This window comes from Rhamphochromis longiceps, linkage group LG12 (assembly GCF_057381845.1).
Source record: "Rhamphochromis longiceps isolate RC_006_pf linkage group LG12, R_longiceps_female_GT1.1, whole genome shotgun sequence".
NCBI classification, from domain to species: domain Eukaryota; kingdom Metazoa; phylum Chordata; class Actinopteri; order Cichliformes; family Cichlidae; genus Rhamphochromis; species Rhamphochromis longiceps.
This window is the reverse complement of record NC_140568.1, coordinates 6,335,122-6,347,014: the sequence shown is the minus strand read 5'-3', so window position 1 is coordinate 6,347,014 and position 11,893 is coordinate 6,335,122. Positions and strand designations below refer to the sequence as shown.

At 41.8% G+C, this 11,893-nt stretch overlaps 3 protein-coding genes across 3 annotated transcripts; 1 reads left to right on the top strand and 2 right to left on the bottom strand.

Annotated features, from left to right (window-relative positions):
* Positions 1 to 169: 169 nt before the first annotated feature.
* On the bottom strand, positions 170 to 3,345 carry LOC146656715 (dual specificity protein phosphatase 26-like). The gene is made up of 3 exons (XM_085424481.1): positions 2,629 to 3,345; positions 1,919 to 2,130; positions 170 to 1,828 (listed from the first exon to the last, which is right to left on the bottom strand). Exons 1-3 carry the CDS (start codon positions 2,823 to 2,825, stop codon positions 1,632 to 1,634), a joined length of 606 nt encoding a protein of 201 aa, XP_085280607.1. The 5' UTR covers positions 2,826 to 3,345; the 3' UTR covers positions 170 to 1,631.
* A 189-nt stretch (positions 3,346 to 3,534) lies between these two features.
* On the bottom strand, positions 3,535 to 7,227 carry LOC146656714 (uncharacterized). Its single transcript, XM_085424480.1, has 5 exons — positions 6,939 to 7,227; positions 6,309 to 6,428; positions 5,906 to 6,136; positions 5,448 to 5,717; positions 3,535 to 5,171 (listed from the first exon to the last, which is right to left on the bottom strand). Exons 1-5 carry the CDS (start codon positions 7,014 to 7,016, stop codon positions 4,716 to 4,718), a joined length of 1,155 nt encoding a protein of 384 aa, XP_085280606.1. The 5' UTR covers positions 7,017 to 7,227; the 3' UTR covers positions 3,535 to 4,715.
* A 392-nt stretch (positions 7,228 to 7,619) lies between these two features.
* LOC146656713 (U6 snRNA-associated Sm-like protein LSm1) lies at positions 7,620 to 10,298 on the top strand. Its single transcript, XM_085424482.1, has 4 exons — positions 7,620 to 7,890; positions 8,041 to 8,109; positions 8,254 to 8,369; positions 9,759 to 10,298. Exons 1-4 carry the CDS (start codon positions 7,845 to 7,847, stop codon positions 9,927 to 9,929), a joined length of 402 nt encoding a protein of 133 aa, XP_085280608.1. The 5' UTR covers positions 7,620 to 7,844; the 3' UTR covers positions 9,930 to 10,298.
* The last annotated feature ends 1,595 nt before the right edge of the window (positions 10,299 to 11,893 follow it).

Sequence of the window (11,893 nt, the reverse complement as noted above, 5' to 3'; positions counted from 1 at the left end):
CCATAGGTGATCACTAATCACCAGCTGTGCTGTACAGTATAGCAGTTGAACTTTGATATCACCCTGTCGACACTGATGTCAGAGAGAAATGTTTCTCTGTTGTGCAATGAAACACTAAAACACTTTTGAAAAGTTAATTTCTTTATTTATGCAACAGCTATTGGTCGAGTTAAAATTTCAGTGCAGTGCTGAAAAACACATTTAATATTTGGCCACCATGGAGCCACATTACTGTGCAAAGGTCTTGAGGTGCCCATTATTTCTTAGTATTTTGTTGGGAAAACAGTTATTGAAACAAATGCAAAAATACATGTTAATACACTATATAAGGCAAAACAGAGCTTAACAAAGCTTGAATGCTAATATTTGGTATGACTACCTTTACTCTTCAACACAGCCTGAACTGTCTTAGGCTGCTTTCTTGCGTTTTCTGTAAGTAGTCTTCAGGAATAGCGCTTCATGCTTCTTGAAAGACCTTCTTTGTTCTGTTCTCTGTCAAGATGATCCCATACTGCTTCAATAACGTTGAGTCTGCATGACTGACAGTGTTGCATTGTGTGTTTTTCTGTCCAGGTAAGTTCTGACTGTGGCGGAAGTGTGTTTGTGATCATTGTCATGCTGAAAAATGAAGCATTAACAAACCAAATGCTTTCCAGATGATATTACATAGTGGGTCAAAATCTGATGTCACTTTTCTGTGTTCATTGGTTTTGACAAGATCATCAACACCACTGTCCTAAATGAATGTCCAAACCATGACAGCAACTCCATCGTTTTTCTCAGCTCTCTAGTGTGCCTCTCTCCTGACCTTCCTCATACATACTGGCAACAATTTGAACCCAAAATTTCAAGTTTGGATTCATTCCATAAGACTTGTTGCCACTGATATTCAGTACAGCTCTTGAGTAATTTGGCAAGAATTAAAAATGGCATCTTAACAGATCTCAGCCTTCCAATGAGAACATTTCTGATGAGGCTTCAGCGAATAGTAGATGGATCACCTGAAGTGCCCAAAACATAAATCGGGTCAGGATTTGTTCCTTTTTCCACAGACAATGACTTTCAGATGCTGCATCTGCTGTAGATAGCTTTTTGTATTTTTGGCCTGGCACTTCTCCTTTAGTTCTCACACTGGTCCATTCATTGAGTTAGGTGCCTTTTTTATACTGAAGTGATCCATGAGTCAGTGTTAAATGGCTTAACAACATTAGAAAAAAACAACAACAACACATTCCTCTGAAAATGGTCAGGTAGAAGCGGCCGATGTCCAAAGAAAGAGCTTCAGAAAGCCTACAGAACTATTGATCAAGACCACGTTTAAAAATTACGAAAAAGGTTTGGTTCCTCGAAAGCGGCATATAAAGAAATCGGTGGTGGCTCAAAACTTTTCCACAATATTTATGTAAATTAAGCTGACTGCTAAACATCTTGTAAAACATCAGTCCATTTAACATGTACAAATGTAATGTTTTTATCTTAACGTTCATAACAATGAAGACCAAAGAAAGGATCACATGCTGTAAGACCCCAAAGTAAAACGCAAGAAATCTTTCATGCAACACATCATCTTGACATTAAAGATCAATCTTCTGGACCCGTGAAAGGTGACTAGTAATGCTGTTAGACGGGTTTCAGCGATGTTTGCCAAAGAGCTGCTCGTCCAGTTTGATGAGCTGTCGAAGGAAACCTCGGTTAGGAATCACACCACGGCTCTCTTTCACAGCACAAATAGCCTCGACGAGAGTGAGGTTCTGCTTCAGCATCAGGTAAGCCAGGACCAGGGTGGCAGAGCGGCTCACTCCTACATGACAGTGGACCAGCACTTTGCCTTCACAGAGAAATATTAGATTAAATTCCACACATCAAATCCATTTGCCTTTGAACTGTATTTATATCATTTTTAACTTTCTCCTCATACCTCCTCTGCTCAGACCTCTATGGATAAAGTCTGCTGCTGCCTGGAAGTTGACACTCATGTCATAGTTACAGGAGTCATGAGCCTCTACGCCCATGTAGGTGATCTTCATTCCCTCATAGATATCTGGTTGTCCCTTACGATTACTGTGAGCTGCGTTCAGGATGTGAGTGATGTGATTCTTGTACAAATCAGCCTGGTTCTCTGCACTGTGTCTGGAAAACACACCACTCTGTATTCAGACAGTAGGTTATACGGCATGTATGCAATATTTCATCGTGATAAACTGATCCTTAGAAAAACACTTTAAGCATGCGAGTTCGAACATTCGAGACGTGCTTTCATGCCAAGGCATCAGTGCAAACGCTTACATGGCGTTGTTGTAGTTTATGCAAGTTCCCACTGTGGAACGCAGCAGGACAAGTGTCACGTTACTCATTCTGCATTTGAATCAGATTTATGATCAGCTCCTCTTTCACGTATGTGGAGTGAATCCAGGACTTTTATTGATTTATTTGAGTATTTTTACTAAAAGTATCAGATGACTCTCTCAACACAAGAAAAACATTTGGAGATTTAGAAGTCAGGAAGTTTCCTCAGAGTCATAATCTCAATTTGAATCTGCTGTATATAAGTAAATACTGACGCTAGAGGAATAGGTGCAGTTAGATTATGTCAGAGTTCATCAAAAGAAATAAAGAGGAGTTACTTACTGGTCACCAATGTACAGCCTAGGCCACACTTCATCTGCATGACTGATTATGGCTTTGCCAGTATACAAGAGTTTTTCCAACTCAAACACAGCTAATCCAGGTGAACTCAGGTCAATTTCCAATTTCCGCGGAGGCGGCTCTGCATTCCACCACACAGGAAGTTTTGATGTATAGGACATTGCTTTTTCTGTCGACATGGCAATTTTATCTTTTGTAATGGTTTGTTAAGGGTAGGCAAAAAGTTTAAAAGGTGAAAAGGTTATGGAAGAGTTTGCCGAGACTACCTTTTACAGCTTCGCTGATGAAGAAAACTGCAAACAGACTATTCCACAGTTGGTCGTCTGTAACCAGTGACTCAAGTGGAGCAGGCTTGTTTGGCTCAGATTCACACACCGGAGGGTGTCCTGTGTGTTGTCAGGCCATTTGACCCTTGAATTAAATTAGACTGCACTTGGAGCCATCATGGGCGGACATTAATGCTTTTGCGTCCAAATAGCTGTCTATTTAAAGAGCTCAATGCAGGCCTGCAGCTGAAGGCAGTGTGACCTCCAAGCACCAGTTTCTACTTGAGAAAAATAAGCAGCCTTCTCATTTTTAAAACAGAACAACATTTAGAAATGTTGTATGACTGATACCTAAACCGTCTGATATTCATGTGTGTTCGGTAAAGGCAAAGCAAAAACTAATTTGATCAAGAGTTAAAAAATATACTGACATTTAATCATTTTTCTGCCCCCCCCTCCCACATTTCACTTGTGATCTTTTCACCGTTTATCAGGCAAAATTCCCCATCCTATGTTGGAAACATGCATTACATCTAAAACTACACAGCGAGTTGCATTTGAGCAGAAGGGGAAATAAACACACAGAAAATGATTTTCTTTTCCATGCAAACCTTGTGATATTTTTATATTTTTTTTCTCCTAATTATATAAAACCCATCCTCTTAAATATGGCACTTTTTGCTAAAACACATCAAGAATGTCTGAGGAGGGAAAAACAAAACAAAACATACACACGATAATGGACAGTGATGCGCACACAAAAATCAGTTTGATATAAACATAGATTTGTCCTCATTATCAAAAGGACAGAAAGAAAAACATTTAATCCAACCTTGTCCTTCAGCATAAAACATGACTGAAAATGTTCAAGTAGAGATTTCAGTTTTATATATATATATATTTGAATGTTCAAAGATGGAGAAAAGGAACAGCTTGTCCAGTCATACTTAATCAAGTCTTTATCAGTGAGTCAAGTGAAACACATGGCATTCATATGTAGGTCTGATTCTAGGTCTTCATCAAAAAAAGATGAAATAATTGGGAACAGCAATCTTCTGGGGGATTTTCACTAATCTGCTACACTCAAGGCCCAGTTCTGAGCTCTGAGATATCATGATTGTATCAAGTGCCTATCTGACATTACAGTGCATGCAGGGCTTAAACTGAGTGAGAAAAAAAAAAAAAGAAAAAAAAAGAAAAGACAAAAGAAATCACTGCACCTACAGAGGCGGAGGCATGGAGAGGTACGTGGCTATGGACAAAATGCATTTACTCCATTAGGTGAAAGCACAATTTCCTGATCATGCAAAGGGACCGTGAGATGAAACGACAGCCTGCTAAAGAAGTGCAAGAGCTGATACACTTTGGATCAGACTGAAACTGACCCACATTCCTGAGGGACAGCGTGATGATAATCTGCGTCCTGACTCAGAGACAACAGAGAGCTGCAATGTGGCACTACACAAGTTCATCTTCCAGTGACTCGCTCCTGCTTTTGCAGCTGATAGAGTCACTCACTGAGGCTGACGCAGATAACCATGAGCTTTCACGTCTAATACCACCATACCTTTTATACCAGCATTATTAGGCTTTAAAGTTTGAGTCCACGTGCCAGTAACTGCTGTGTCTTTTTCTTTGGTCCATGCCACCTTTCACAGGTGTTCTATAGTAACATGGTGGTGGGGAGAAAAAAAAAAAAAATCCCTACAACACTGGTCAGCAAAAGACGACAAGAACCTGAACATGTCTATGGAAGATCAGGAAGATGAAAACAAAGTGACCCACAAGCAGAACAAGTCCAGCTCAGAAAGCTTTCTTTTCCAGCTGGTCCAGAATGGCCTGGATTCTCTGTACAGCCTCCTTTCGGGCTTGCCGGACACTCTCCTGTCCCTGAGTCTCCACAGAGTCTAGCACCAGCAGCTCTTTGGTAAGCAGTTCCTCCAGACAACGATAACTCTTGTCTGTTTTTTTGCCAACAAACTCATCAACGTCTTCCTGAAGCAGCAGTACTCTGGCCATGACCTGCTGGACCTTAGCCAGACTGGGGTTATCGCTCAGGGGCTGAGGTGCAGCCTGACTTGGAGTTGATGCTGGAACCGAAGGCGGGGCCTCAGCTTGCGACGCATTAGGATCACCTCTCCCAGTTTTATACATTTGTGGAGGAGAACTTATTTCAGTAGGATTACCACTGGGGGGATTCGGGGATGGTGCTGGCTTCGGTTTAGGTCCCACCGGTGGGGCGCGTTGGTGCTGTTGGTCCTACAGTAACACAAGAGTTTGAAAAATATTGTGTTTTAAAAGTTTGATAATATAAGGCTGTAAACTGACTCAAATAAATATACCTTAGCAAAGATTTGGTATTTAATTTTTAGAAAATCTAATCCCTCCAAAAACAGATGCTATCCACCCAGAATAGATGCGCGATTACAGAAAACAAAGTGCAATGGCTGTTCTAGTTTTACAGTTCATCATGACAGTTGTAATACATTGTGTGCACATCTGTGTTTCACAAAAAAACAAAACAAAATCTCTTACCTTGGGCTGGTACGGTGGAGGAGCACCTGTTCCAGTTCCTGGCCACGCTGGAGGATGTGGTGGACGGACTGGATTCCCATAATGGTTTTGTGGAGGCTGTTGCCCCGGCGGCCATGGCTGCTGTGAGGGTACATATGGACCAGAGTGTCCCCATGCGTCAGCCTGCTGGCTGGGATGAAGTGACTGGCCAGTTGGGTATGGGGGATTTGGAGGCAACGCATGGCCACTATCATTGTAGTGAGGGTACGGTCCGGGAGGATATCCAGGACCCTGAGAGCAGAAGACAAATGTCTCACATTCAGAAAACGTTTCTTTTGCGTTTAAAAAAAGGCATCTGTTTTTAGATTAAAAAAATAAATAAATAAAAATAAAATTACAGTGTATAATATACCTCATTTGTAAGACTTTATTTAAACTATTGTTATATTTGAAAACTGTGTGCGCTTAAATGCACCAACCCCTTGGCAGTGTGGCCCAGGGTAGTGATGATGCTGGTGTTGAGAATGAGGCTGTCCAGAAGACCCACTGCTTTGCTCTGCATGACAGCCTTGGTTAGGATAAGAACCCGGAGCCGGTCTTTGAGGGTCAGCACAGTAGAAAGGGTTGGATGGGTGGAAACCACTTGTTGAATACTGACTCTGTGCTGGACTGTAGACTCCATGGCCGTTTGGATAACCACCAGGCATTACCTATGTGAAAGACACAAGAAGGGGAACTAGTTATTTAAAATAAAAAGTATAAATCCATCAGAGATACAACAACTTTGACAAGATAGATGTTAATATGAAAATGTAAGCATAAATCCACTAACCCAACCTTAGAGTTAGAGGTACTGGTTATGCTGCATCTGTATAGCCATACCTGTGGATTGTACTGTGGTTGAACATCTGATCCAGAGGGATAGGTATTTGCATAGTGCCCTGTGGAATGAGACTGAGGATACCAGTAGTGTGGAGGGTAGCCTGGATACTGAGGAGCATCCTGCAAATACAGTCACAAAGCATGGTTGGCACCAGAGTACTTACAAATAGACATTGGTATGACACAAAACTTTAAAACTACGCCTTCAACGTCACAACCAATCCCAGGACAAACAATAACTGTGCAAACAGGGACATTGATTCATCTGCCTGCGGAACCAGTTATGCAAAATCCTTAAGAAAAACTAACCGGAAATAAAAGGGCCCAACATGTCACAAGAAAGACACGAAATACTGACTCATTCTTTCAAAAACGTGGAGTCTTATTAACAGTGGCGTCACGTCAAGATTAACGTAAAAGTCCCGGAAAACAGCTGAACTCTGTCCTTAGCCGTTACTATTACATAATGCTAGTTAGCTTAGTTAGCCACGCAGCTAGCATAGACAGGGCTGTGTGCGAGCTGGCTGAAAATGATCTCGGCCACAAATTCACGCTTTTCTTTAAGGTTTAAAGACACTAAAAGAGTGTGAATACCACGAGAATATGTCTGAGCTGTGTCCACTTACTTACCATACTGTTATTCCAGTTCCCGTGATTATTTCCGGAGTTGCAAGTCGAGGGCCAGCCGGGTTTCAGATTGGACTGCATTTGATAATGATGATGCTTGGACTAAGCGCTCTTACCAGCAGCCGCCCTGTCATCTATCATTGTGGGGGGGAGGAAACAAATCTGCAGCGAGCCTCGCGTTACTTATCGGATGTGTCAGGTCGTCTGAAACGCCAGCAGCAATGTTGTCGTTTTCCTATACAAGTGCGGACCCCTCGGTTGAAGTCGGGAAACGACTGAATGACGTGAGCGCCCCCGTGCTGCGCCTTTAATAGCGAGGCGCTGCTAAACCTACAGAGGTCTCACTCCGTCAGATTTTTTTCTGGCACAACCAACGTTTGGACGGAGAAAGTAACGCCAGAGTCTACCATCATTACACTAGCTATAAATTTATGATATGATTTTAAGACGTTAAACGTCTATTTTCTGGGCGTATTTCAACAAAAATATACATGTATTTACATAATGTACGGCGTTTTGAATTGTTCCGGCTCTGTGACCAATATTGTGTAAATACGATCTTTGCCGACGCATGCGCGCCAGTAGACGTTATTGGCCAATGGGGGGAAAGGTCATAAAAATAACATTTTAAAAACATTAACTGCTATTTTAATCTTCAAAACCCACCGATGCCTGAAGTTATATTTATTTAAAGATGTATTTTTTAAAGGGCCGTTCCTGCGTGTTAGAAATGTAGTGAATCGCCAGCACACGAAGGGTTAAATGCTTACAGGAAGTTCATCCCTGGCGTGTATAAAGACGCTTCCTGTGCTAATTTTGTGAGAAACATGTATTGAAACATTAATGGCTTGACGGTATATACAGATATAAGACTCAAATAAGAAGAAGAAGAAGCAGCAGCAGCACAAGATGAACTACGTACCAGGGACGGCAAGCCTCATTGACGACATCGATAGTAAGTTGGAGGAGTGATTTGATGGAGCTGATTTGGTTTAAAAAGAAACAATCGTTTCAAGATGTGCAGCATCGTGTCCGACGCAATCTGGATCATCTGCAGCGAGTTTAAACTGCCATTTAACGTGCTCCTCTTGTTTGTATCCCACAGAGAAGCACCTGGTGCTGCTCCGAGATGGAAGAACATTGATTGGTTACCTGAGAAGCATTGATCAGTTTGGTAAAACTCTTAATTATATCCACCTTTAGTATTGTTTTTCTGAGTCGGGTCACTGCATTGGTTACAGCAGGCTCAGTTTATCTGTCATTATGATTCCCATGATCGGGTCTGTTCTTTATTTACCCCGGTTCTTTTGTCCTCCAGCCAATTTAGTTTTTCACCAGACAGTTGAGCGCATCCACGTGGGAAAAAAGTTTGGTGACATCCCCAGAGGAATATTCATCGTGAGAGGAGAAAATGTGGTGCTGCTTGGAGAGATAGTAAGTAGACATAATCTCGTTTTCACTTTGGTTTTTGAAATGGTCAGAAGGATGCAAAGTAAGGCTCAGTAGACATTGTTACTTACATTTCCTTATGTCCTTCACACACTGCATTGATACAGTTGTGAGAGTAGGGGTTGACATAAATGGTGGCTAAGGGTCCTCGGGCTAGAGCCTATCCCAGTTGACACAGATTGAGATCTGGCCTTTCTCACAGAGAGACGCGCAGCCATTCGTGGGCCAATTTAGAATCACCGATTAACCTAACATGCTTATCTTTGGACTGTGATAGGAAGCCAGAGAACCCTCACCAGTCTTTCTGGTACAAACAGATGCCAGAAAGACTGGTGGGCTCAAACTCCTTCCTAAGAGACAACAGTGCAAGCTGCTGATGCATCCTTAACATCCGACTCTCCTTAATCATGCTTGTCTGATGTACGTCAACAGCCAAGTTGACGCATTACAGGGTCACTGCTGTGACACAGGACCTTCAAGGCCAGTACACTGAGCAGAAGTGATTCATGAACTCTTCTTGCGCTGTTATTCCTACCTAATGCTTGACAGCAGTACTCTGCTGTTAAAGGGATCCACATCATGCTGTAACAGTACAGCATGTCATGATGTAAAACTGCTTCAGTCATAGCAGAGGCTCGACAGCACCTGTACTCTGATCTGCTTTTCAGTGCTTTAGAAGATGTTGCTGCCTTTTGTGACATTTGCCTGATGATTAGGTTCATTTGATTGTTAATTTATTTCTGTTCTGAAATGCTGATGGAAATGGAACGGCAGTGATTAACTACTTGGTGCCTTTTGGTGAGCTTGCATCTGGCAAACGATGACCGTAAGCTGACATCAAATCCTGTGTCACATCAGAAATGATATTGACACACAAAAAGGCACATAGTCTCAGCATACGACATCTTCTGCACGCATTAATTTATGTATAGTTTTAAGAAAATGTTTGTCAAGCATGAATAAACAGCATTTCTGTTCATGCTGCTTATTATCAGAAAGCAGTTTGTGATTGATGGTTGGCATGAACCATGCAGTCTTCTTGAAGATTTGCAGATGTTTCATGCCTTTAGTTCTAGGAAGTGGCAGGTGTGCAACCTGTCCTCCTTAACTGGAAAAAGGAAATGGCTTTTGGAGAAGTCATTAGCACAGAGGTTCACTTTATTCTTCTACATTATTTGTGTTTGATAAAGACACTTGTTTGCTTCATTAGTGTAATCAGATTGTTTGTCAATAATCAAATTTTTGATCAGGTATTTTATTAGTAACAATTCAAAGTTCCAGAACACCCAGTAATTCCAATTAAAATGTGTTCAGTAGTATTATCTGAGTGTTTCAGGCCTGTGCAAGATGTGACACGGTCTCTTGTCTTTGCAGGACATGGATAAGCCCTGTGACACGGTGCTGCAGCAAGTCTCCATTGAAGAGATCTTGGAGGAGCAGCGGCTGCAGCAGCAAGCCAAACAGGAGACGGAGAAAGTCAAAATGCAGGTCCTGAAGGACCGAGGCCTGTCCATACCCAAAGCTGACAACCTAGATGAATACTAGCAGCCTAGTTGCCGTGGGCCTCTTTCTCAGTTGGCATTGAACTGACAAGTTTGAAGTTGAACCTGAGAGCGCATGGGAGCCTGACTTTTTGTTTTTAAGTGGGGAGAACATACCATTATATGGAGTCCAGCTACTGTGATGTACTGTATCAATTTAATTTCAGGTTTGTAAGGGGGGGTGTCAAGTCAAGAAAGTATAAAAAAAAAACAAAAAAAAAAACTTTTTTCTCTGAAATCACTATGTTGACAATTAAGAATCAATAGCACTTTGTATTCTTTCATCATGTGGTGAATGTTTAAATAATGTGGAACTGCTATTGAGGGGGGGGGGGAGACTATGTGCTTTGCCCCATTAAAGAGTTTAATTTTTCATGATGGAAGCTCTACTTGGGTGGGAGGGGTGTCATGCATTAAAGGGATGTGAAGCTCATCACTTTGGGTCAATCAGGGCCCGCTGCCCTCTTTTATGATGGCGCCACAGACACCACTAAGCAGATCACGTTAGCCGCTGCAATGTGACATCAAACCGGGCACTTGTGCATTTGTTATGTGGGGAAATGCCATAATTCATTGTGGTAATTGCACTTAGGCAGGCGGCATATCGGTGCATCAGGCTGCCCCACGTCCTGTTTATATAAATGAGAGCCCGTCCGCACACTGAGAAATCGATCCTATCTGCCTTCAGCGGTCAATAAGCTTGTTAATCGTTTTGACTGATCCATCGTGGCTTCTGTGAAACGGGGCAGCCGCGGGATTGTACTCGCTCCTAAACGAGTTATCCTCGTGCCACATGATTAAGCACTTCCGGTGGCAGTTTAATGTATTTTTCTTCCTTTCGTTTTATTTTATACTATGAACCCAGAGCCTGACAGCCTGCAAGCCATAAAGAAAGTTTCCACATATCAAGTCTTATTATATAAAGTGCAGTTTCCGGTGAAACTTCAGCGTAAAGTGCTTGTCTTCAGGAGGAGGGCAGAGGACCCCACATGAAGGTTTGTCGGTAACGTTAATCTCGAAGCAAACGCTACAGTGGACACTGGGACTGACTCGACCTGATTTCTTCACTAGATCTTTTTTTTTCTTTATACACTCCTGCCTCCATTTCACCAGCAAACACTCATAAAGTTGTAAAAACACAATAATACAGCAACAGCGCGCTTATGATGATGTAAACAACTTTTTTAAAATATGAAGAAGCGAGTCATTTGTAAGAAATGAACAGAGCTGTATAAGTTAACGGTTTGAATAATATTTCCTGAATATGTCCTGTCGGACATTGCTTTAAAATCTTTGACAGATTTTTTATTATTTTAAGGCCAATTTGAGATTTAAAATTGGCCTTTTTGGTTTATTTTGGAGCAGTAAATGGCAGTGTATTTTCCAGAAGCTCATCTGTGGAGATGTTTAGAGAGAATTACAGTTTAATTACAAAGATAGCCCTTCTAAAATGTGGATTTGCTCCTTGCTGTCATAAATCCTTTGAGAATCCTTACCTTACAAAATTACTGGATTCCTCGCGAAACGGCCAATCACCTGGCATTCAGTCGTTATGTATTTATATATTTTCAAAGGTGAAATGCTTGTTTAGCATTGTTGATTCGCGAAAGTGATCCATAACGTTATGCACACCAGTTCTCGTATGTAGTTTAAAATTGAACACCAGAGGGCGACTTTACCTCTTACCCTTTTAATCTTTACTGCCACTACAGTCGGAGCACCAGTGCTTGCGTTACTGGGACAGAAATGGAATCACTTTGGCGGAAAGAAGCTCACTAGTTGTAGAAACTCTTGGGTATGAGATTCATGGCTACTCGAGGTGAAACGTGCGGGACCAAATAAAATGTGAATGTAGTATTCACAAAAAGCATTTTATAAAATGTGTCGCTTCCTCCAGCGAGCCAGGCAGTTGTAGTGTGCTTTTATTTTGCAGACATCGTGGCCTAACTTCTGGTAGAGGCTCACTGT